Genomic DNA, 26,232 nt, shown 5'->3' with positions numbered 1-26,232 from the left:
ACATCAGGCAACACTAAGGCGATGCAAAGCATACTGTACATTAAACCTTAAATAATGGGGGAGGGGGGGAGGAAATCAAATAGGGCAGAATTGAAAGTTAGTTGCAGAGAACGGACTGCTTTCCATAGTTCTATGCCTAGGAAAATCCCAGCATTTCACCCCAGGCAATAAAAAAAATCTGTGGTGGGGACAGATCAGGCAATGTTATTTACTCGCATAGCCTTTCTAGGAAAGAATCTGAGTCCAACATAGGTTGTAGGGCTTTTACAAGGTTAAAAGAAATACCCTTGCTCCTATCTTACACTTTAGAAAGCACAGATAACTAGAATAAAATCATAGGGCTGGAAGGGGCCTTGGAGTCTAGTCCAATCCCCTGCCCATGGCAGATTTTGTATTTTATATACCATATAATCAGTGGTGGGATTCAAGTAATTTAACAACCGGTTCTTTGTCCTAATGTCTTCCAACAACCAGTTTGTCAAACTGCTCAGAACGTTAACAACCGGTTCTCCTGAAGTAGTGCAAACTGGCTGAATCCACCACTGCATATAATTATATTATATATAATTATGGAATCACTGAAGCAGTTGGTGTGAGCTTAAATGGACTCCGAGGGATGGTAGAGGACAGGAAGACCTGGAGGAACGTTTTGTGACTAACAACAAATGTAATTATGTATCTTTTAGAGAGGGATGGATGGAAGGAGAGACAGACAGACAGAGATAAAGATTTGCCACCTGGTGTCCAATCTGATTTGGAAAGTTTGGCATGGCCAACCACAAGCCTGCTTCTAAGGCAGTTTCTAAGGCACAGGAAGACATGGGTTGGAAAACTCTGCAGTAAGAAATTGTTTTCTCATGTGTCAGCAATTAAATTCTACTGAGATCAACGGTTCTCATAAAAGGTTGCACAGGAATCTGAATCTGCCAGCCAAAATAAATATACGCCATGTGTATCATGTAAAATACATTTATTAATTTTGCATTGTAGTGTTGAGTAGTAACATTCCCTAATATTGCATACTGTTGATATTTGCAGATTGAGTCTGTAGTTTGTCAAAGATGCAATAAATTACAGATGATCATTCGAAACACAATAAAAAATGTGGTGTTTTTATAGATCTCAATTCTTTTAGCCGTTTCATAATACACATTTTCTAAATACATTTTTAGTTAATTAATATAACAAAATGTAAATAAGGCGTCAGCAAATAAATCCAACTGAGATAATAAGTAAAAGTAATTGTAGTTTGCTTTTAAGACCATAATCCATCTATTTTCTAAATGTAAACCTGCTTGAGTAAAATACATTATATTTTGTATCTGAAATACATACTTGGCATAGTTGCATAGTTTAAAGTCTTGTCAAATTCAGGCCATTACATGAGAATGTGTCAATTTGAATTAGGAAGGAATTCTTAAATCTGAAGTATTTTTTAAATTGTTCAAAGATGTTCTATTTAGGACTGTTTTTTTCTCTAATCCTACACATCCTGCAGATGCTGTTGATATCAAGTCTATTAAAGGGCCAATTCCTGAAATGTTTCTAAATCATGCAACATTTTAAAATCTCATTTGTAATAGAATTTGACCCAATACTAATACTTAAGCAATCAAAATTAAGGTCAAAATTATGTCTTCAGCAATATACAGAAATTACCATACTCATGATTTATACGATGAAATTATCCTTTCAAAACAGTTGTGTTAATTTACATTTGAGATTTATGTTTTTTTCTAAATCATATGTAATCTTAGATTTTTGTTCAGATAAAAATGCTTTGATGAGCGCATTTATTTATTCATTCGGAAATTAAGAGCAGGCACAACTGGTAATTTGTGTAATGCAAACAAACAAACAAACAATGGTTATACCCTGTCATCACCCTTTTTTTTTTAACATTCTAGAGTAATTCCGATAAAATTCAGTTTTCAATTGGCAAATTTAAACTGTACTTGGAATGAATGATACAAATATAAAACGTTCCCTAATACTCAAATCCCATTATCCCATTATCCACTAATAGATATAGGAAGTCTAGCTGCAGATTTAAGTAGACTTCTTATATCTTGCACTGGACTTCCAGCAAGTTTCCAAATGAGGTGGCTTCCTCAGTTATGATCCTCTATTCATACATATCTATTTTTAACTAATAAGCTTATATTTTCCAAGGCAAGCAGCACTTCCACAATTCTTCGAGAGTAAATATAGTTGTTATACTGCCTTTGTGAAGGCTATGGGTCATGTTGCAGTGAATCTTGTACGTAGTAGAAGTATGTATGTCAGCTACTACAATGGAAATACAGAACAAGTTCCACAGGCCATGACAGTAGAGTTAATACAGGAAGCAGCTATATTGAACACTTTAGCCTTTTATTCCTGACCCAGATTAAAACTACTAAGTAATCAAACAGCTTCATTCCGAAAATCCTAATATTGATCTAGCACTGAAACAAAGGGGTGTCTATAACAATGACGTAAGATGCATGGCACAATGGCCAATTATGACTTATTTTCCTTGGCAGATCATTCTTGGAGAACTTGAATATATGACAAAAAGAGCAGTGTTTTAACTCAAATACATGTTCGTGAATGAACATGTATTTCATTGAATGCAAACTCCTTTTTGAAAATTTGAGTACATGAATTTGAAATTTACACAGTATTTTAAAAAGGCAATCGCTTGTACGTATTATACATCACTTTTTAAAAAGTATTATACAGATCAAGATATTTCTGATAAGCAAAATTATCAGAGTACTTGAACTGGGCTATAGTTCTCCCAATTCATATAAGATTCATACCCTAAAACAAATGGTCTCAAGTGTTCATTCTAGTGTAAAATAAAATTAACCAGTATTATATAAACTTATTTTACATATGTTGTCACAAATAATAGTATATTCAAGTGCTTTCCTTCAATTAATTGGAAAATGGTTTTTCCCAGTGCTACTGTTGATCTGTTAGAAAATATACTTTTGGTGATCTGTTTTCAATAAGTTAGAAAAATTGCCAAACATTTAAAAAAGGGGTTTTATAATGCATTCATATATTTGGTCAAACACAATACACTGTGTAAATAAATAATCTAACTTTGTTCTTTAAAAGGGTATGTTGCAGCCTCACACATTTTAGTAGCTTTTAAGTTAAACATGGATATTGCAGTTCAGAATTCCTAGTATGCAACTATAGAAATTCCCTTACAATAATCATTACAATATAAACATACTTTTCTAATTGAGAAGTTCATAGTAGGTAGGAAAAAAAAGCTCCAGCAATTTAATGGACAAATATCAGCAGATAAAGCTTTCCACATCATGTCATCAACCTGTCATTAATAAAATCAGCTGTAATAGTTAGTTCAAGCACTGGCAACTTTTGCAATTCCACAGAAATTAAAAGGATGAAGGAACTTCCTTTACATAACTAGGAACAAGTCCGGATGAACTACAAATTGAAACCGGCTACCTCTTTTCAAACAGCAGAAATACTGTACTTTTGACATAAGGCTTAATGTTATGGTATGTAACCAGCAACGTGCTCCTAGAAGTGTTGTTTTTAAATATATTTCACCAGTTTGTCTCAAAGTGTCACACACAAAACTATATTTTCACTATTTAAATAAATAATTTTCACATTCTAAATTTAACATTTACTAGGAGCTCATGTCTGTAGTTCTGAAACATCTTTTTTGCTCCAAGGAATAGAGGTAGATTTTAGTGTAGCTTGGGCGTATAAACCACACTGCCAAAATCCAAAATATCACAGCTGTTTATGGATAATGGTGCAATTTTAGCCACTGCTTGAAAACTCAGAATCTGCTGTCTGCTCTGAGGTGAGAATTCAAGCTATGCAATATTATTTTTTTAACTTGTGAATGGTTGGTATTTCTAGGAACGAGACAATGGCAACACACAATAGGAGAAAAAATAAGCACATGTTGAGTTCATGAGTTGCTCCTTTATCTTCTTCAGCAAAACGTTCCCCCTCAGGGCAGCAAATGAAGGCTACCACAAAAGCGCTCCTGTCCTCTGAGCCAAGGGTTACAGCTGGAACCCCTCCATGGGGGCTTCCTGTTGCTGGAACACAAATTGTTGCTCGCTTTCATCCACTTGGGGCACAATGTTTGCATCTTCCTCTTCCACACCAAAATAATGTTCAATGAGATCAAAAGCCTTTTGGTAGATTTCTTGGTTTTCATGACTTTGAAGGATTTCAATTTTATCCAGTCCTGGAATTGAGAGAGAGAGATTGAGATTGAGATTGAGATTGAGATTGAGATTGAGATTGAGATTGAGATTGAGATTGAGATTGAGATTGAGAGAGAGAGAGAGAGAGAGAGAGAGAGAGAGAGAGAAGTAAGATCTATACTGCTCAATATATAGTCAAGCACTGCTCAGTAATAAACAGCTCTTAATTCCATAAACAGGTAAAATAAAGACATTTCTTAACAACTCTCAGAATAGCAAGCAAGAGACTTATATATTGTTACTTAACAGTATATTTTATGTTTATTAGGAATCATTTGCCTAAATAGAAGTCTACAGCTCTGCATTGCAGAGTTGACAATTTTTCAATAGAAATGTTGAAAATATTTGCTGTGGCATTAAGTTATCACTTCTTACCATAGGCTTCCTCTATACGGGCACAGTAAGGATTCACTCCAATTCCATTTTGCTTTGATTCCTGTTCTCCATGTCGCAATATGTTTTCAAGTCCATTCAAGGCTACCTGGACTATTTTAGAGTCCATCACAGTCAGAAGATCACATAGAGGTTTGGTACAACCTAATGCCACTAAGTAACTTTTATATAGAAAGGGGGGAAAGAAGAGGATGGAAAATAACTAATCAGGTTTTTCTTTTGTTGAGTGTAATAAGCTATATATAGGATGCTTTCAATAAACAATATTAAAAATATAATTTTGAAAACATTATGCTATTAAAAGAAACACACTCCTTATATGACTACATATAATTTTATCCCAAACACCAACAATGCATTTTTTAAAAAACTGAATGATCTGAAATTTGATCTATGAACAAACTTTCATTTCCAACATGTTATATAATTTCTACTCATATGAAAACGTTAACACTTTAACACTGTTCCAAGTGAATTAACATATTATCAAGCATGTAAAGGTGGGAAATTAAACAAAAGGTTTACCGTAATATTTTTTTCTGAAAATATATGTTTTACCAAACTATTGTTCATGAAAACACTGGAGGAGAAAAATAGCATTTGCCTACCCAAAGACAAGATATCTTTTCTTTGTGACTACTTGCATATACAGATTTGATTCACACATTCTCTAAAATGTGAGTGTGGTGGTAAAATTTGGTTTTGGCTTCATAAGATGCACTATGGTTTATAAACCATGGCATTTGAGATAACTACATATCGGCCAGGTATCTATTCCAGGTTTAAATGAACAATGACTTAGAAAATGTGTAAATCTAGCCAATCAGGGATTGTGTATTGCCATATTTTTCAGAGTATAAGACGCACTTCCCCCCACCTCCTAAAAGAGTGAAAATTTGGGTGTGTCTTATACAATGAATGTAGCCCCGCCCACCTCCACCCTTTGGCCTCTGCCTCCCAGCAATTTACCTCCTTGCAGCAAACAGCCCATTTCAGCTTCAGCACAGCCTGATTAGCACAAGCAGCTGATTGTCGGTTGGATCGGCCTCCAGACCCTCAGCTGTTTCAGGCTGCAGGAATTGCCATTGCTGTGTGGGCTTCCGCTGTTTGCTGCAAGGAGGCAAATTGCTGGGAGGCAGATTTTTTTTCTTGTGCTAATCAGGTTGTGCTGAAAATGAAAATGAAACTAAAGCAGGCTGTTTTCTGCAAGGAGGCAATTTTTTCCCCCTCCCCAAACAAGTTAGATGCGTCTTATAGTCCAGAGTGTCTTATACACCGAAAAATACGGTATTTATATTGCACTGTTATACAGCAGAACTCCCAAGAAACAACAGGAGTAATTTGTGAAGTCCTCTGTTCTGTAATTGTGGAAACAAGACAGACCTTCATGGTATGGATAGCATCAAAAATATTCTCCCTAGGATGTCCTCAGGCCAGTAGTTGCCTCACTGTTTTCAGACATATATTGAAAATGTTTTTAATATCAGTAAATCTAGGAACATGCAGTTTTGGCAAGTTTGAGTATTGGATGTTTCATTCAATTTCATGGCAGTGCATTCTTAACATGCTGCTACTTTTTATTATTTTATTTTGATTACTTTTTATGTCAATTATTTATATTTTACATCATTTCTTATTTTGGTTTTTTAAACTTATTATTTTTATACTATAATTATGTTACAAGCTACTTGGAGGTATTTAGAATAAAGAAATATCAGTATATAATACAGGTAGTCCTCGACTTACAACAGTTTGTTTAGTGACCAAATTTACAATGGCACTGGAAAAAAATGACTCGTGACCATTTTTCAAACTTATGCGTTGCAGCATCCCCGTGGTCATGTGATTTACATTCAGATGCTGACTCACATTTATGACGGTTGCAGTGTCCTGGAGTCACATGATCCTCTTTTTGTGACCTTCTGACAAGCAAAGTTAAGGGGGAAGCCAGATTCACTTAACAACTGTTTTATTAATTTAATAAGTGCAGTGATTCTCTTAACAAATGTGGCAAGAAAAGTCATAAAATGAGGCAAAACTCATTTAACAAATTTCTCACTTAGCAACATAAATTTACATAAAATTGTAGATTTACAATTGTGATTGTAAGTTGAGGACTCCCTGTATGTGCGTATGTATTTGTGCGTGCGCGCATACGCACACACGCATACACACAATACAGAAAAGGTATTCAAAGTATACTATGATTCCCTCATGCAGCTTTTCATAAGCTGGTGCCCTCAAGATTGACTCCAGAATTCTTAGTCATTACAGTGTTGGGTGCTGAGAGTGAGGAGCGGTGGCATACAAGTTTAACAAACTACTATTATCATTTGCATTTGTATGCAATAGTCCTAACTATCTGAGAGCATAAGGTTGAGAAATGTTGCCTTACTAAATGAAAAAGTTTCTTTCAACTACCAGCATTGCTGCGAATCAACTGCATTCTATTACCTAATCTGTTGAGGAGTCCCTCCTGATGTTGCATTAGTAATGGCCCATGCTGCTTCCTTTATAGTACGAAATTCAGCTTTCTGAAGAATTTCAATCAATACTGGAAATATATTTGCATCTATAACAGCCTAAAGGAAAAAAAATATAATACTATAATAACTCTGAAATTCTTTAAGTCAACAGACTAACCCAATACTGAACTTACAATAAACTCTCAATTCCGCAGACACTCATTCAATGGATTCTGGATGTACCAGGAAAAAAAATGGACTTGATCATCAAATAACAAAAATATTATTGCAAAAATGCCTGAATTTATATCATCTATATAGCAACACATACAAATAATGTAAATTGATACAATTACTTCAATTATATAAAGAAAATAAAACAAAAAAAAAAACAATAAAAAAAGAAATCTGCAGTAATTATACAAGCAATATACATATGGGTTTAATGGACATTTAAATGCATGGATATGAGGTTGTATTGAATGCGTAACCTCCAGATAAAGCTGCCCATCCCTTCCCACCTATCCAGCACTATTCACTGAGTACTGAAAAGATTAAACAAAAGTAAGTGAGGTTGAGGAACAGAACAAGACAAAAAAATGTTAAGGGTAAAAATAATTACGCATAACAAAGGCAACTGAATACATTACCTGAATTTGTGCTCTGTTTCCTGCAGTGATGTTAGATACTGTCCAGCATGCTTCTTTTCGAATAGATTCCTTGGGACTACTCAGCAAATGTAAGAGACAGGGTAATGCAGAGCAATTTAGAATTACCTAAAATAATTTGAAAGATGAAAAGTTCTGCCTAAACAATGTAAAATCAAGTGCATTGCATATAACTGATATAACAGTATTTACATGTTGAGTTACTATTTCAGCGAATAGCGTAAGCATAGAGAAAAGCCATGTTATGCTTTCTGAAAAATCTGTTCTAGGTCCCAATAAAAACTAAGCGTGAAGGTGCACAGATGGAACACAAAAGGAAAAAAAGAAAAAGAAAAGGTACATACCGTAATAAACAAAATAGTACCTTGGCACTCAACAGCTTTGAAACTCACTGAATTTGGTACTCAATGCATTTTCATATGAATATTTTGTCCCAGTATTAACCATTACTTTGGTACTCAACGCACAAACTAGAACTTGTCAGTATCGGCTGCCTTGCAAGTCACTACATTATTCCTTATGGGAAAAATCTGTTTAGTACTCATCGTTTTTTGTACTCATTGTGCCTCCCGGAACTAATTAACTATGAGTACCAAAGATACTATCTACATTCAAAAAGCAGTCCTGCAGTGCAAGGAATTATTGCACACCACTATAGGCGATAACTCCTACAGTTACTTTTATGCTTCACATTTTGCAAGTCTACTACCACTCTGAGATACAATACTTCAACAGACAAAAAGGCAAACAAACAAAGCAAATCTAAACAAGGGATCTTTCCAAACAGTTGTATCTCATTCCCCAAAGTCATAGATCTCTTTTGTGGATATCTCCACAGTCTTCGTTGTTCAGAAGATTTTTTGTACAAATTGAAATACAACATCTCTTAACAGTTGTTTTCTGATCGAAAATAGTAAGTTTATTACACATAGTGTCCATCAGTTTTCTTAAGAAAGTCCAATCCACATTCTTCCTCCATATATTCAGTCCTCATCCATTCTCTCTATAAGACCAAGCTATCTCAACTTATTTCTTTCAAACTGATCTTCATCGTATCCGTTCATTGGCTCTCCTTTAGTTTCAAAGTCAGCAAAGCAGGGAAGTATTATTTCACTGTAAACATCTCCGTTATTTGAAAGACTTGCTCATTTCAAAACAGAGCTTTCAGACAGAAAAATATTCCTCTTCCATAATATACAAACCTGGCTAGCACAAATGCTGGAATCAAAGTTGAAAACAGCTCAAAATAGGAGGAGAATGGACTATATATCCATATAGTCCTGCTCTTGTTCTTTCCAACCTCTACGTAATCAGGCAGAGATAGGTGTATGTGCTTGAGTTTGTGCAGAACTGTTAGAACAACCCAAGACCTCTTTTACTGAAGTTCCAGATAACATGGGAATCTGTAGTTGCTTCCAAGGGATTACGAGTACTGCCTCCTTTCAGACTTCATAGGTGGACAGAGACTGGAGAGGAAGGGAAACTAGACTCCATGCACTAAGAACTTTCTTAGCATTTGGGTAAATGCCTGAATAAAATTACGATATCCCCTATAGCTAATAAGTTCAGGTGATAAGATTCTATTGCATCTTTCAGAAAGATCACTGAAATAAGTTTAAAAATCGGCTTACCTGAGTTTGAATATCATCACCAGTCACAATATTTCCCACTGCTCTTAATGCAGGCGACACGACCTTGTAGTCATTGTGCCTAAACAACGGAATTGTTGAAATAGTTTAAAGATAGAAAGATAGATGTATTCTTCTTGATACAATCACTTTTTTTTAACTGTTCATTTGGGTTTGTGGATACTATGCTAATAATTCTTTCATACAGCTTATCAAAGAATTCCACCATATTTTATCTCAGGGCAGAACAAAAGCCCAGCATCATCATATTGAAGAGGCAGGACTTAAATGATAAAATTGACTTCTTAAAACAGTGGTACAGAAGTTGAAAAAAAGCTGGGCTGCTTTAATTAAATGCAGAGAAATCCTGTGCTTACATATTACATAAAGCACTTCTTCTGAGCTGATATATATATATCTTTTTAAAACTTTTTCAAAATTTTATATATGCATTTTTTCAAAATTCATATACACAATGATTGCATCTATGAATCTTTCTTTTCTTTTGAAGTTAAACAAAAATCAACAGATTTTTATGTTATATCTTTTTCAACAAGATGTAATATTTTAGAAATGAGCTCACTGCATTTGTTATTAGAGATAGAGTGAAATTAATGATTTAAATATGTTGTTTCTTTTTGGAAATAAATTATATGCGTTAACTCAACTTTGAAACTTAATATTTTCAGATGTTTACTTTCTTTTGAAGTTTATTTTTATCATATAAAAGTGAACATCTGAAAAAAACCTTGATTTTTTTTGTACGCATGCTTATTTTTGTACACATGCTTATTATTACACAAATGCTTATTATTCAACTCTGGACAGACAAACATGATTCCAACTATTTAGTGGTCTGAATTGATAGATTAGCTGTGATGACTACTGAATTATGGCTTTTTTAAAAAAATTTGATTTATATGCCGCCCTTCTCCGGAGACTCAGGGCGGCTTACAATGCGTTAAGCAATAGCCTTCATACTTTTGTATATTTTATACAAAGTCAGCTTATTGCCCCCATAATCTGAGTCCTAATTTTACCTACCTTAGAAAGGATGGACGGCTGAGTCAACCTTGAGCCTGTTGAGATTTGAACTTGCAGTAATTGTAGGCAGCAGATATAAGTGGATGTTAATTAGTCTGCTGAGCCACCAGAGCTCCTTTTCTACACCATACAACTCTATTTACGTATGTATGAGAATATTTACCCTATATGTATTTTATTTCTCTTTTAAGCCTTTTCCTTCATTTCTTTCGTTTTTATTCAATTAAAAAAAGAGAAAAAAGGGGGGTGGGGAACCCTCAGAACCTATAGATTATTTTTTTTAAAAGAAAAGGCTACCTCCACTAAATCTGTAAGAAAAAAATCAACAAGGAATGTGACCAGTGCCTTCAGAATGCTACTGAATGCACCAGCTATATGGAAAGGAAAAAGAATGAAACTGAATAACATGAAATGGAAAAGGTCTACCTGCCTGAAATAATTCAAGTGAGCTCTTAGTAATATGTTTTTTATATGGTCAAGAGTATGACCTCTACACTAGAAAAAGAAATCAACAATAAAATCAACTCTAAAAGAAAACCAAGTGAATCTCCCTAAATTGTTCAATAAAATCTAATTACTTCCACTGGCACAAAGTCAAACCATGCTGTGGGGAGAAAATGGAAAATATTGCTTCAGGTGTGTCTGCCTGTGTGGGTGAGAGAGAGAGTGTGTGCACGTGTGTTTGGGGTGGGAGAATAACACAGAATGTTCAAATGGAATTAATTATCATTCCCTGACTAGACCTTTACACTGGAACATTCTGTATTGCAACATTTGGTGGCAGACTCCTTGTATCTATGTACTACTTAATACAGGCACAAATTAAGCTGATAGATAAAAAATAAGTTGAACTGGATACTTGTGCCTGTCTTGAATTTGCCAATTGTAGAATTCCTGCTGTCTCACAGAAGAGAATAGAGGCAAGAAAGACAACTATCACTGCAGGCTTACTTGTAGTGCTGATATGGCCTGAAGAAACTATATCTGACACACTGATTTAATTTAACGCCTTCTACTATCTTCTGCAGCACTGTGCTGGTGAAATAATTATCTGATTTAAAGAGACTTACATCAGAAGTTCTACCAATCTTCTGCAGACCCCAGAATCAATAACCGCTTGTATTTTATCATTCGGTCCATCGGAAAGGTAAGAAAGGGCCCAGCAAGCATCTGCTAATACATCCGAGTCACTGCTAAACAACAGCCTTGATAGAACACCTAAGCAAGGACGAACCTTAAGAGTTTAGAAAGAGAGAATTGCAAATTGTAAATTTACTTTTTACTGCAAGCATTTTTCCAAAGATGGAAACCAGGAACTATTAAATTAAAAATGCAATGATAGTTTTTAAAATATGCCTGTAATTGTGTCTCTTTGCAGAATGATACATATTCCAAATCTACAAAACACTTTATTCAACAGCAATCATACTAATGTCAACTAAAATATCCTTAAAATATAGTCAGGGCATCTGACTATCTACAGAAAAGGAATGAGAGTGGAACTGAACTACGATAACAATTAAACCTTAAAGGGTTGTTTTTTTTAAACCTGGAGCAAAACCTGCATCATTCTTTAATTTAAAGAATCTTTAATTCTAAATTAAAGATACCTTTAAAGTAACAATTGGAATAAATAGATAAAGAAAAGATTACCAGTTCAAAATAGTAATTTAACAAAATTCAGATACCTTACTTAAATGCACCAAAACCAGGATAAAATGGAATGCTTAGTTCCAATTAAATCCAATATCTGGTAGGATTTATATGGTATTGGATTAGAAACCTTTTTTTTTTCTGCCTTAAGAAAATCAACGGAAGGCGACTGGATTAGGCACTAGCCACCTCTTTAAGACACTTAATTATATAGTAGCAGAGCACACAAATAAATAAGACTATTGCTGTAACTCTCTTCTACTGTAGGCTTAAGTCCTTGAAAGTTACATTTCCCTAAACTGTAGGAAGTATTGTTCAACTCTCCAAAATTCTCAAGGACACATGGCTAGCAAACTGGAATTCTAATGTTAAAAATCCACTATATTTGAAAAATTCCACCTTGGAGAAGGCTAGATTATTTTAAGATGTTGCTGATGTGAATTCAAATATTTTCTCTCTAACCTAGAACATGGGAATTTTTTTAAATGGCAGTTCCTCTGTGATAGGTAAGTCTGTGTGGTATGTGTAGAGCAGATTACAGCCTATTGATCATACCTTGAGAAAATAAAAGCTATGAACAAACTTTTCCAGGCTAAGGAAGCCCAAAGCAAACCTTAGCTGGGCAATGTCAAAATGGGATCCATCTGGCTAAAGGAAAAAGGAATTCCTAAGAGTTTAAAAATATTTTGAACACTTTTGAATACTTTGTCACAATGCCCTGCGCTAAATACAGACTAATTGAGGCATCTCTAAAACCAAAATAGGGCATGTGAGATTGACAGTGAGGGAAACTTGGACAATGAAGCAACATACCTACATACATACACAGTGCTTATGGGCAGTCTGCAATAGGAAAGTGAGCCCATTGGAAGATATGGCTCTTTCATTTGAAGATACTGGAATCTTCCTGTTGCTTATTACAGATCAGTGGCATGTCCCATTTTCAAAATGGGTGTGAAAAAAGTCAACTCAGTAAGGAATTATGTGAAACTTGATTCCCTAAAAGAGGAATCAGTAAATTGAAAACCTTAGGGTATTTGATATTATTGTAACTCTTTAAAAACCTATGAGCATATTCTACCATTTCACAAATGGTGATGATTACAATGTACCCTACATTTACTTTTTCTTAGTTATGTTTGAACTGAGCTGGCTTGAGTTTGTGTGTGTGCATGCATGCATACACACACACAAACATACATGCTGAATCTGAATTTTCTTGAACTGAGACCAGTGTAAAATAACTTTAGCTGGGACTGAACCAAAAAAATATTAGATAGCCACTTGCAGGATATTTCAAGTATAGCATAACTCACTAAATTACTTTTTAGTTGAACTGACTTTTATGTTATGCATTTCCAGCAGATACTGTGTAGAACCATTACTGCTTTGCTCTGTTACAGCCAAATGTTAATTTAATTTAATTCGTTGTCTATTCTGAAAGTGAATATCATCATCAGGAAAGTTAATGTACTATATTCAGTTCCACTCTATGACAAAAAAAAATTATCTAGACATAAATAGTTGACATTTGAAGAAGTTTAATTTATACAAGAAGATACACTGGAACAACACAATGTATGCATTTTATTATTATAGCATTTTTATAGAGTGAAACATGGGCCTTACCTTGCTAAAATCTGGAGGTGGATTTTTGCCTCTACAGAGGTTTGAAAGTGCCCAGACTGCATTTCTGGTAGTTGTGAGCCTGTTAGAATGTGTTAGGAGTCTGCCAAGACAATAATAACAACAATAATTTGAATGATTATTTTTGTCATGTACATGAAAATAACTTTACTTCAGTTAATATTCAATGGTTTTCGTGCAATGTAATCATGTAATGATGGAGTAGCATTTCAGCTGCAGAACAGATTCTTTTTATTTGTATCTTCTGGTTTACTTGTGATCTTATCTGAGCAAATCGGGGGAATGAATGGAAGAGAATTGAAAAAGAAGAGGAGTAGCTGTTTTGTTAATACAAAATTGGATATAATCCATAGAAATCATTAATTTTTGGAAAAAGGGAATAAATTAGAAGAAATGTGTTTTATAATTTTTAGACAAATAATTAGAACTTTTATTCTAATAAAAACTGTTATTTAACTGTTCTAGCACCAAGAAGCTTTATGTCAGCAAACTAACACCAAAAGTATATAACTGACATTTCAAACCTATGCATCTCTATTCAGAAGTTCTGTTGAGTCCAATGGTGCTTAACTCCAAAGAAATAATTACAAGGGCTGGGCAGTGCTTTGGAAATAATACAATATATTTGCAATTGTGTCAAGCAATTGTGTCTTTTCTCAAGATCACATGCCTACCAGATTATTCTGGGAAATGAGTTAGATGTTTAAAAACAATTGCAGATAAATGCTATGTTTCTCATTCCACCCACTCCAAAGCACCTTTTTTGGAATCTGAAACATTGCATTGATCATTACTAACCTACTGTTTAAGTTAGCAATTAATCTGGATGCTTTGGTTAGGTAGTTATTCATACCATTCAGTTAACTACCAGAGATTATCTGTACTTACTGTAAGAGTGGAGGAAGTATTCCACAGCTTAATACATAATCTCTGCATTCTGCATTATCTCCGGCAATATTGCCAAGGGCCCACACTGCCTTAGAAACAAAGATGTAAATTAATATTCATAATTATTTTTAAGACTTTTAAATACTTATCTGTAATTCTTATGCTTACAGTTTATAACATGATCATTTATGCGGAAGTATATAAACTGCGTGCAAAAGAAAAAAAATAGTCCTATTACTTAAATAGCTAATGTTAACATGAAAGAAACTACTAAAATAGCATATACTTTTTAAAATAGGCAAGGTATTTGCACTTGTCTACGATGTTGAAACAGCTTTATGTGATCGTACGATGTTATACGTTCAACATCATGTGTATGAGCTTTGAACTTGTAAAGGTCCCACGCTGTATCCTAACTTTCAGCACACTACAAATAGGAGATTGAAAGTTTTTGCTTTCAGTTTAAACTAGCCACAGTATCTCCAAACTGTCATAGCTTGAGGTTAAGTCAAACTCTTATCTGAGACAATGGAAAAATGCTTTAGATCACCAAGCAGCAGATTCTTTCCATCTTGCATCCTGGTGAACTGGATGCCATCAGAGAACAGTTATAAGGAAGGACACACTTGGAGAAGGCCACCACCAAAACCTTCCATGTGATGGATAGAGACACTGCCTGGCTTACAAGCTACCCAGAGTAATTGAGAGTTGAGTAGCATATCCCCCAACTGGGTTAGGTGAACAGTTTCTATTGAAGTATTGTTTCTAAACCTATACACATTCAACCCCCAGTTCTAGCTTCCTGTGAATCATTAATAAATCGATAAATGAAGCAAAAACTTCCAACATCTTCTGAATTGTGCCATCAAAAGACAAAACAGTGGAGAACACACAAATATATGATTCAAGTATTTAATGTTAACCATAGTTTAGGATTACATCTAGATTAAATGTTGTTTTTATTCAAATATGTATTATTTTTTCCTTCCCAAAATTCTCTGAGGCCTAACATTTTATAGTACAATTGAATCTGTGTAATAAAGAAATTCACAAAAAGTTACCTGCTCCTGGACATCTTCATGTTCAGAATTCAACAGTTTAATAAAAATTGGGACTGCTCCAGTTTCAATTACCACTTTGGTATGCAGGAAAGTTCCAGATGCTATATTTGTAAGAGCCCATGCTGCCTCAAACTAGAAGGTAAAAATATGACTTTATAATCAATTCCGTATGTTTATTTTTATGGGCTTTTTCCCCCCATATAAGAATATAGCCTTCAATTGTATTGTGTAAATCTCTGCAGTGAAATAACAGTTTAGTAGTTGTGTGGAATATTCAAATTAATCATTCTCACACAATTTTAGCAAGAGTATAAATACAGTCTAGGAGAATAGTAAAATATTCTTATACTTCAATAAAATTTAAATAATTTCAACAAATGGGAACAATTTACGATTGAAACTTTGGGAGAAACAATGGAAAACTATGGCAGCACTACAAGCAAACAAAAGTCCCAATCCAGTGTTGTCTCAATTTATCTACCTCTTATATTATTCAATATCTTTTTTTTAAAAAAAATCTGCTTGTGGGAATAACGTGCTCACTATGGAACCAAATTTAAATTGTGTTCCTCCTACAAGACATAATATTTATGTTTTGGGGCCATTTAACTTGTGGAACTGTTAAAATATTTAACAAATGAAGGGGAGAGAGAAGCAAAACCTCCCCTCCTATTCCAAAGGTAAGATATAACATTTTAATCCCTTGTCCTTCCTCCCAAATGTATCTCATATTATTTCAGGAACTCACTTGAAGAGTGCAATTATCATTTTTTTCTAGAAATTTGACAAATCTCTCCACAACTCCTGGTTTTTGAATAACTTCATCAATTGGAGGATTAGGTTCTGAAATGAAAGATAAAGTAATCCAATAAAAATAAGTTACATATAACTTCAGTACAATGGAAAACAATTAAGAAGGAAGTATAAAGAACACTGAAAAGCACAGCTCCCTTAATGAACTTGCTGGAATATTGCAGATGAATGAAATTAAAGTCCCCATTTTAAAGTATGCAAGCTTATTGCTCTTAGGGAAGTTACTCTGTCTCTAAATCTAACCTAACTCAGTGATATATTGCAACATTAAAATGCTGTGAGAAACTCTCTGAATTAATATAGAAAACAAATGTAAATCATCTGCCATACATACGGAATAAGCCAAAGCAATTGACCAATATGTAAGTCAAAAAATGTTTACTAAGGAATTGTATACAGTTTCTCATGGTTTCATGAGAAACCCAATTAGTCCACAGATTCATCTAGCCTAGATGCTTCACAGTGATCAGTGTGATGCTTCTAAGAAGTCCCTAAGCAATAGTTCCTTTTGTATTGCTCCTTCCCAACTTTAATAATCAGTTAACATACTAACTTTGAATGGGAAGATTTCATTTGGTACGATGATGATAGCCATGAAAGCAGAGCTTCTAAGCCACTTTTAGGCAATGCTACTGCCATCTGTTGCCCTAGTGAATCACACAAATCAATCATTATTGAATGAAGAATTATAAACTGAGGGTACAGGAAGAATGCATGAAAGCCTCAGGATGGTACACTCAAGCCTTTCCATACAAACCTCAAGAACTAGCAGAGACCAAAAGCAGTTTAGAAAGTATACCATCATCAAAACTATGCTTTAATAACTTGAATAACAGCTGAAAGAAGAAAGCAATCAAAACATGCTTCCCTTTAACCAAGTGCCAATTTACACAAAAGCCTTAAAAATGAAAAGACACTTTACTTACATTCCTGGTTGTATTTATAAATAAGGGAGGGCATGTAGGTTAATTTGTGAAAACAGACATAAAGATAGTGTGCCCTTTGGGGCCAAACTCTTTATAGAGACTAAAGCACTTGCGTCTTCAAGCACTTATGATTGAAGAATGACAATGGTTCTTCAGCCTTTTAAATTACTGTAAGACTGAGTGTTTGGGACTAAATCCAAAATAAACTTGTTCTAATGCACTGCAGAGATGACTGAACTGTTGGGAAGAAGTAGAGTCTCTCTCTTTCTCTTGCTGTTCCCATCTCCATTATTTCCTCCCTAGTAAATATAGTATTAATGTACTGTAGCATATACATACTAGAGGGGGAAACCGTAATTATTTCCATCAAGCAGTTATTTAATTAGCCTCTTTCCAAATTAGGCTTGCTGATAGTTTCTTTTATTAAAAAAATAATTCGAAAACACTAGGCAAATATAACATGGAAGCACATTTATCTTTTCTAAAAAAAGCAGCTAAAAATTAAGCTGAAGAATCCTTAAAAAGGATTACTCTTTCCTCAAAAACAAGAGATAACCTGAAAAGGGAAAGAAAAAAAATCTCAAACCAAACAAAATAAAACTCTATCTTACATATTAAACTTCGGCACAATGATAACAGTCACTGCATTAATATCAATTAATATTATATCAAATACAAGGTAAATTATAGTATACATTGCTTCATCTTTTGACTGGTAGAGCATTGCCTTTTCCAGTAGGAAAAGTTATACATTTCTAAAAACTGTTCCTTAATCACTTTTAGCTTCCATTTTAACTTTTATCCCACAAAAAAACAATCAACTTTAATTCAACAGCTTTGCCATATTAGCTAAACTAGTGGGACAACAGAGAGAAACCCATACAATGTACAAAGTGGCTCTTCTTTTCCATCTGAGGGTATGTGTCGTTTTCCTTTTGTAATTGGACATTTGACGTTAAATTATTCCTGTACCAATACAATCATTTAAGATTAAAAAACAAATTAAGAACTCTAAACATGGATTATTAAAAATTATTTTTCAATTTAATGCAAATACTGAAACTAAAATTTATTAAGTATTAAGAAGAAAATCATGTTTTGCTGATTTACCTTTAGAAAGTAATTTTCTGAACTTTTGGGTTGCTGCAAGTTGTTGACTAGGATCATCTGAGAAAACCATCTGAACCATGTCACACGTAATCACATCTTCCTAAAAATGGAAAACCATTGTAATTTCCTAAAGTTTGAGCCAGATTTGTAAATGTACTTTAAGGCATGTGATAGATTTCTTACCTCTGTAATTGGTACAGTAGAGCTTACATCAGGATCCTGGATTGGGCTCTCCTGCATTGACTCTTCACTGGACAGCAGAGAAACATTTCTACGTTTAAATAACTGAAAAGAAATGTAAGAAAAACATTGGGGATTATTTGGAGGGGGAAGTGATTCTACATCAATCACACACATCAATTTTTTTTCTATTACTTTCTCACTTTGTGGTCTTCAAGTTTTCTCTTGAAACATGAAAACTGAATCAACAATGCATTACTATTAGCTCTAATCCTACTTTGGGAATCCTTTTACAAACAAGATGCTTAATGAATATTTAGGAATATGTGCTAAATTTAGGAATATACTGTATATACTGGTTTATTTTAACTCAGTGTGATGCTCAATGTGATGGCATTTTCAGACAATATTACATAACCAAAGAAAAAACAAATAATTACAATGAGAAGTATTGTGAAAGAGAAAAAAAAGAGTGCTTTGTGATAAAAAACAAACTCCAAGCTCTTTTCCTTATTCAGTAACAATGAATAAAGATTGATTTGTCAAAACTATATCATAAAAAGTTGCTTCTGCAGAAATAAGGGTTTCCAAAATATGTTAAACAGTGTTCATTTTTTGCAGAATCATTTTAGTCTCAAATATTTTCACACGCAAGGCTAAAAAAATCCCCTAAAATAATACTTTGTGCAAAAAAGAAAAACCAATTAGACACATTTTCACTATAGTCTAAATACAAGTAATATCTAGATACGTCTCACAGTAAGTTTTTCATTCTTTTTTATATTATTAATTAATCAATGCTATTGAAAGTTTTAAAGAGAAGATAAAACTACCAAAAATTAATACAGAATAAAAAAAAGGAGGGGGAAACAAATTTTTAGAAAGAAAAGAAAAAAATTGAAAGAGGCTTCTGATTCCCTTTGTTGCAAATGCAAATACAAATACAAAGTTAAGAGCTGTGGTGGCACACTGGTTAGAATGCAGTACTGCAGGCTACTTCTGCTGACTGACGGCTGCCTGAAATTTGGCAGTTTGAATCTCACCAGGCTCAAGATTGACTCAGCCTTCCATCCTTCTGAGGTTGGTACAATGAGGACCCAGATTGTTGGAGGCAATATGCTGACTCTGTAAACCGCTTAGAGGGCTATAAAGCACTGTGAAGCGGTATATAAGTCTAAGTGCTATTGCTAACTTTATGATTACAAAAAAAAATTCTCCCTTTTTCTATTATCTATTTTTTCCTCTAAATTCTTTTTATTCTCCACCCTCATTTCCTTCTATATTGTATCTTTTAAGTCTGAGGGCATTTTCAGAACCTTTCAAGTTAAAAAGTAACATACATACATAAGAACCAAATAAAATTATTCTGTGTCAGCAAAAACAAAAAAGTTATGACAGTACATCTCTAAAGAAAAGGTTAAATTTAACCATTCTGCATCATCCAAGAGAGCTATTACTACCAACTCAACTTTCTTGTGAGAAGAATTTTAGAAACTTGTTTTCAATAAAATGTATTGCATTTTATTTACAATGGACTATATTGCTCAGGGAGGGAGGGAGGAAGATAGCCAGGGATCAGAGCTGGACCCTAAATCATTTCTCCAATATGACCAATTTAACAAGTTTATGACTGTCATTGCTCAGCTATGATTTAAATGAGGACTTACTTGTTCTTCCCTTTTTTGTTTCCGAAGCTGAATGCCTTCCTCTTCTCTTCGTCTTCGCATTTCTTGGGGGTTGAGGGCATTGTTTTTATAACTTTTCATTCTGTAATTATCTTTTTCTGGGCTTGCCATGTTATCTGCAATAAAGAACAAAAGGGTTTACATTTCTAATGACATTTTCTGGAAAAACAAAATAATTATTTTTATTGATAATGATGAAAAGAAACATTCGATGTTGTGAATGTTGAAAAATGGCAAAGATGCAAAGTGAAATGGGATAAATAGAGGAATGTCAAAATATGAACATGGTTTTTTTAATGAAATGACAGTATGTGAAACTGCATCTGTGCCTGCAACTGCTTCATAGAATTCAAATTTCTCATAATTTGCCCATATGAAGAGCTGTGGTGGTGCAGTGGTAAGAATGCAGTACTGTAGACTACTTTTCTTGACTGACGGCTGCCTGCAGTTTGGCAGTTCAAGTCTCACCGGCTCAAAGTTGACTCAGCCTTTCATCCTTCGGAAGTCAGTAAAATGAGGACCCAGATTGTTGGGGGAAATATGCTGACTCTGTAAACTGCTTAGAGAGGGCTGTAAAGCACTATGAAGCGGTATATAAGTCTAAGTGCTATTGTTATATTGATTTCTATGTCAGGCAGAAAGTGTAATTTGCCCTATAGTACAGACTAGATACTTCAAAAGAAAGGTTTTAATTAATACTTCTTAAATTTCTCTCTCAATACACAAACTGTTTTGTCAATTTTTACCGATGTTATTGTTTGAATGGCACTTTTCATTTGTGTTTGTCCTCATGACTACCAATGCCACAGCAACACTGGCATCCTTTCATATTCTAAATATTTATATGTATATTATACATATACATATAAATTATACATATTTTATTTTGTGGAATTGATAAAAAATTAGCTATTCAAATAGTATTTATATTATATAAATCTGCTCCTAAGAAAGCAGCTTTTAATGAGCTTTGTCCCAAGTACCGTATTTTTCAGAGTATAAGACACACCGGAGTATAAGATGTACCTACCTTTTTGGGTTGTTTTTTTTTAAAGTTTTTTTTTTTTAGACAAACACATATACAAACATACAATGTATTTTCTTTGAACAGAGTATTTGGCTGGTTCACAAATTTAAACAGTGTTTAGTCATTTCAATTAAATTTACAATTTCTATATTTCCTTTTTGCCATATTTATTCCTCATCTATTTTTTTTAAAAAACCAATATTACCCTTCATTCTCATCTCTAATCTTAATCAAATTCAATTTTTCCCTTCTATTCTATATTATACCCCTTCCCATTGTCATCTGTTTTTATATCCATCCTCACACTGGTTAATTATTTAATATTACAATTGTTTAATACAAATTCAACATTTTTTATATAAATCAATTAGTTATAACTATCTTTTTTGTATATTAATCAATATGAACATGAATATTCCAATTATTTCCATGCGATCCAATTTCTTACAAATCAATGAATTATATTTACCAATAATAATAAACCAAATAATTTTCCCCATATATTCCTCCAAACCATAACTTAACCATTTCTGCTTTCAACACAATATACAATTAATAGCATCTCAATTATTACAATTCCCTAGTTAAATAGACCTTTTTTTCTTTTGTGTTTTAAAATCTTGAACTCTCCTCTTTTGCCCTAACTTTCCCATTGTTTGCACCTACCTTTTTTGGTGAGCAAAAAGAAAAAGAAATCTCTCTCCCTGCCTCATTTTGTCATGTTGCAACAGAGCCTGCTTTACTTTCAGTTTCGTTTTAGCTAGGGAAAAAAAAAATCTGCTCCAGCACTCTTTGCAGCAAGCAAAGAGCTTTCAAAACAAGAGCTTGCAAAAGAGCCTGCACAAAACAGCTGAGAGCAAATCAGCTGAGAGTCGGGAGGCAGATCTAATCAACTTGTGCTAATTAGCCTATGGTGAAGCTGAATGGGGCTGTTTTTTCTTGCTGTTTGCTTGCAAGGAGGTAACTGCTGGGAGGCAGAGGCCAAAGGGTGGGGGCCAGTGGGTGGACAGGGATACATTCGGTGTATAAGACGCACCTAAATTTTCACCTCCTTTTGGGGGTAAAAAGGTGCATCTTATACTCTGAAAAATACGGTAAACGGATATAAAATTGTATGGCAAAGATGTGACACAAAAATGTATAGGCACATACAAATTATTTCACTTGTTTAGTTCAGTTCTGCACAAGCATACCAATACAGTAATGAGTGTCATTAAGTTAAGTGGGTCTTCTAAATAAATCAAAACTGGGACCACATAACATGTTCACCTTGTTCACATACTTAATTAACCTAATTTGTATGTAAAATTGTTAAAATGCATGGGATAGTTGGTAAAAAAAATATTATTAGAACATCAATTTACCTTGTTTCCATGGCAAGGTCTAAAAAGTACTGATATTTAAAACATAGCAACAACAATCCAAGCAGCATGATGGAAACTAATCAAAACACATCAGAACAGACTTGTTTATATCAGAACCAAATACAAAATCAAATTAACTGATGCACAGAACTTTCAATGGGCAAATGATCAGCAGTTCAGAAGCATTATGAAGACAAAGTGCACATCCCTAAGTATCAGATTCTACAATTCTGGTCTCTTCTGAGAAGCAATTATGCTTCATATAGAGAGGGGCACATTCAGCAAAACTCTACAAAAGAATTAAGGATTGTCTGAAATTCATTTTTTATATTATTTGCATAAGAAATAGAGAGAAAATGTTTGCACCTCGTCAGATACAACTGAATCAATTGAAAACTTCAGAGACTAATCATCAAGCATAGTTACAGTGGTCAATGTTACACCAACCAGAAGCTTTACGTAGACTTGAAATTTCTGTAATACAATGTCGTAAATTAATTCTGGGTTAGGAGGCACAGCAACAGAAGCTAGACTAAAATTTTGTACAGTGATCTATGTATGACTAGTTTCAACAAATGAACTCTCAAAATCAAGAAGGATGCAACCCTCAATGTTAACAGTTATGCTCCCTTCTAAGTCTGAAGCAGTCTTCAAGCCTCACTGTTTTCAAATTTAGAAGGTATGTCGGGTGTTTCTCTGGAAATTCTGACTAAAGCATTTGAACAACTTTTGCCATTATAATGAAACATACAAACTCTTCTCTCCCTAACTGGTCTTCCTTTCTCTAAACTAGACAGAACTGAGTACTGCTCCCTGAAAGTGTTAAGCAGAAACAGGAAAGGTGGGTTGGGGGAGCATTAAAAACTCTTCCCTGTGTCTATGCACGCTAAGTATAGAAGCTGAATTTGTGGCACTCCAAACAAGGGTGCTAGTACAGGTGGTCCTCAACTTACAACCACAATTGAGCCCCAAATTTCTATTGTTAAGTGAGTTGTGCCCCATTTTACGACTTGTCTTGTCACAGTTGTTAAGTGAATCACTGCAGTTGATAAATTAGTAATCCAGTTGTTAAGTGAATCTGGCTTCTCCATTGACTTTGCTTGACAGAAGGTCGCAAAAGATGATCATGTGACCTCGGGGCACAGCAAAGGTCATAAATATGAACCAGCTGCCAAGCATCAGTATTTTGAACCACATGATCATGGAGATGCAGCACAGGTCATAGCAATAGCAACAGCAATAGCACTTAAGACTTATATACTGCTTCACAGTGCTTTTACAGCCCTCTCCTTCACAGCATATTGTCCCCAACAATCTAGGTCCTCATTTTAACCAACCTCAGAAAAGGATGGAAAAATAGTCATAAGTCACAATTTTCAATGCCATCGTCACTTTGGTCCCTAAACGAACTGTTGTAAATCGAGGACTACCTGTAATTTTTTTTTCCTTTGGGGGAAAAAAAAGAGATTACTGCTAAACTACTATTCCCAGCATCCCCCTGGCTTTGGCTATACTTTCCAGGGATGCTGGGAATTGCAGTTCAACAGTTATCTGGCACGGAATCAGCTGTTTACAGGAGGGAGGGAGGGAGGGCAGAAACTCACCATTTTTGGCATTCCTGGCCCTAACATTGTAATCCCAGATCACATGTGTGAGGAATTGCTGTAAAAAACTATTGTTTTCAGTTGTTGCTTCCCCCCCCCTTCTCCCCCCACCCCACTCTCTCTCTCACCAACGATGCCATGAACAAATAGAGCAGGGAGAGCAAGAAAACAATGCAGGCAGACAGAGAGCTGTCTCCTCCCTGGGTCCAGTGGAACATGGATCCTACGAATGTCTAATCTGGACTACCTCTAAGTAAACATGTTCGATTCCAAGTATCTCTCGCCAATTTTACAAAGGCGCCAGGTGGAAGAGAGGGCGAGAGTGCCGCCGGCCGGAGGAAATAAAGAGGGAAAATGTGCAGATATCAAAATAATAATAATAATAATAATAATAATAATAATAATAATAATAATAATAATAAAAACCCGATACATCACGCAGTCCTAAACACTTGGAAAATGTTCGACTAGTGATTTGAGATACGAAATCCAGCATGGTTATCTTGTTTGCTGTGTATACTGTCAAGTTTGTGAATAATAATAATAATAATAATAATAATAATAATAATAATAATAATAATAATAATAATAATAATAATTCGAGCTGCTGAGCTATTAACCAGCCTCAAAGGCTGTGAATCTCATTAAAGATTAACCAATAATAATAATAAGAACAACAACAATAATAATAAATTGTCCTCTGCCCAACTGCATCGGTTAAGCTTTGTTATTTCAGGAGAACCTTCTCAAGCGCCGGGCAAAGGCGAAAGAGACCCCACACATCACCCTCGCCTCTCCCGAATGGGCTTCATTCGGTTTTAATAGCCACCTTTCCCACTTTAGACTCTACTGAAGCAAGGCCACAGTTTAATCCCGCGTCTGCCCATCCTTCACCTCGCAGCCTACAAAACGCCCACGTACCCATCAGAGGGCGACCCCAGGCGCCGCTGACCCTCCACCGCAGAGAAATCGGGATCGTAGTTGAAGATGGCGGCCCAAAGGGCACGAAACGCCAAGCTGGGCGCCGCCCCTTTTCCCAGCGTGCCCTGCGCGCAGGAACCGCGAATTGGTCGAACTCTCCAAAAGCTCCATAGAGATAGGCAAAGTGTAGAGTGAGTAGATAGAGATAAACAGGGGTTTAGAGCGAGTTTTACTAGACTAGAGAGACAGACAGGGCTTAAAAGGACGCTCAGTTATCTAGAGAACCGTTAACTTGAAAGTCTACGGAGAATCTCAGTCATCCAGGTCATGGTTGTCCCAAAGGTGCGTTTTTCAAGAGGCAACTTGGACTTTCTGATTTTTTGAAGCTTGAGCTGAAGAAGCTTCTTGCATGAGAAGCGAAACGTCTTCAAAGAAAAACCAGAAAGTCCAGTTGCCTCTTGAAAAAGCACCTTTGAGACGTTGACTTGAAAGTTCATGTACTAATATTTTAACTTATCATCACCACCACTAAGAGGACGTAAATACAGAACGCGTCATCTAAATAAAGTCGTCTGTATTGACTTTTTCAGTAAACCGGCTTTAACTTTAAAACCGGCAAAGAATTGAAAGGAATGTTTTTGCACGCTAAGCTTTTATTGGGCAGCCGCCCATCTGCTTCACAGGGTGAAAGTCTTCTCTTCGTAACTCTTTTTTTGCCTCTTCCGGCTGCTATTTTTCATTCCTGTCCGCTAAAAACTAAAAATCTGTCGCATGATTATATGCTTTCGAGCAACCACATGATTTTCTCCATAACATTCTCCAGCACCTAATTGTTCTTTCAGGTCTCCCAAAAGGGCACTCATCGCCAGCGTAACCCAGTCCTTCCTCCTCGGCTCTTGGTCGTT

The 26,232-nt window shown here is 34.9% G+C and overlaps 1 protein-coding gene across 2 annotated transcripts; it reads right to left on the bottom strand.

The window, feature by feature from the left end:
* Positions 1-953: 953 nt before the first annotated feature.
* Positions 954-25,439, bottom strand: KPNA5 (karyopherin subunit alpha 5). Of its 2 annotated transcripts, none has more exons than XM_034418669.2 (14): positions 25,328-25,439; positions 20,394-20,527; positions 18,730-18,831; positions 18,547-18,646; positions 16,446-16,540; positions 15,698-15,829; positions 14,637-14,725; positions 13,731-13,830; positions 11,519-11,682; positions 9,408-9,486; positions 7,759-7,884; positions 7,098-7,225; positions 4,626-4,804; positions 954-4,231 (listed from the first exon to the last, which is right to left on the bottom strand). In XM_034418669.2, exons 1-14 carry the CDS (start codon positions 25,329-25,331, stop codon positions 4,044-4,046), a joined length of 1,620 nt encoding a protein of 539 aa, XP_034274560.1. In that variant the 5' UTR covers positions 25,332-25,439; the 3' UTR covers positions 954-4,043. The 2 variants fall into 2 exon arrangements, with proteins under 2 accessions (XP_034274560.1, XP_034274561.1); XM_034418670.3 differs by lacking the exon at positions 25,328-25,439 and adding an exon at positions 24,654-24,719.
* Between the last annotated feature and the right edge of the window lie 793 nt (positions 25,440-26,232).

Source organism: Pantherophis guttatus, chromosome 1 (genome assembly GCF_059756535.1).
Source record: "Pantherophis guttatus breed Tessera chromosome 1, ASM5975653v1, whole genome shotgun sequence".
Taxonomy (NCBI): Eukaryota; Metazoa; Chordata; class Lepidosauria; order Squamata; family Colubridae; genus Pantherophis; species Pantherophis guttatus.
Note: the sequence above shows the minus strand (reverse complement) of the source record. Positions and strands in the feature narration are given on the sequence as shown.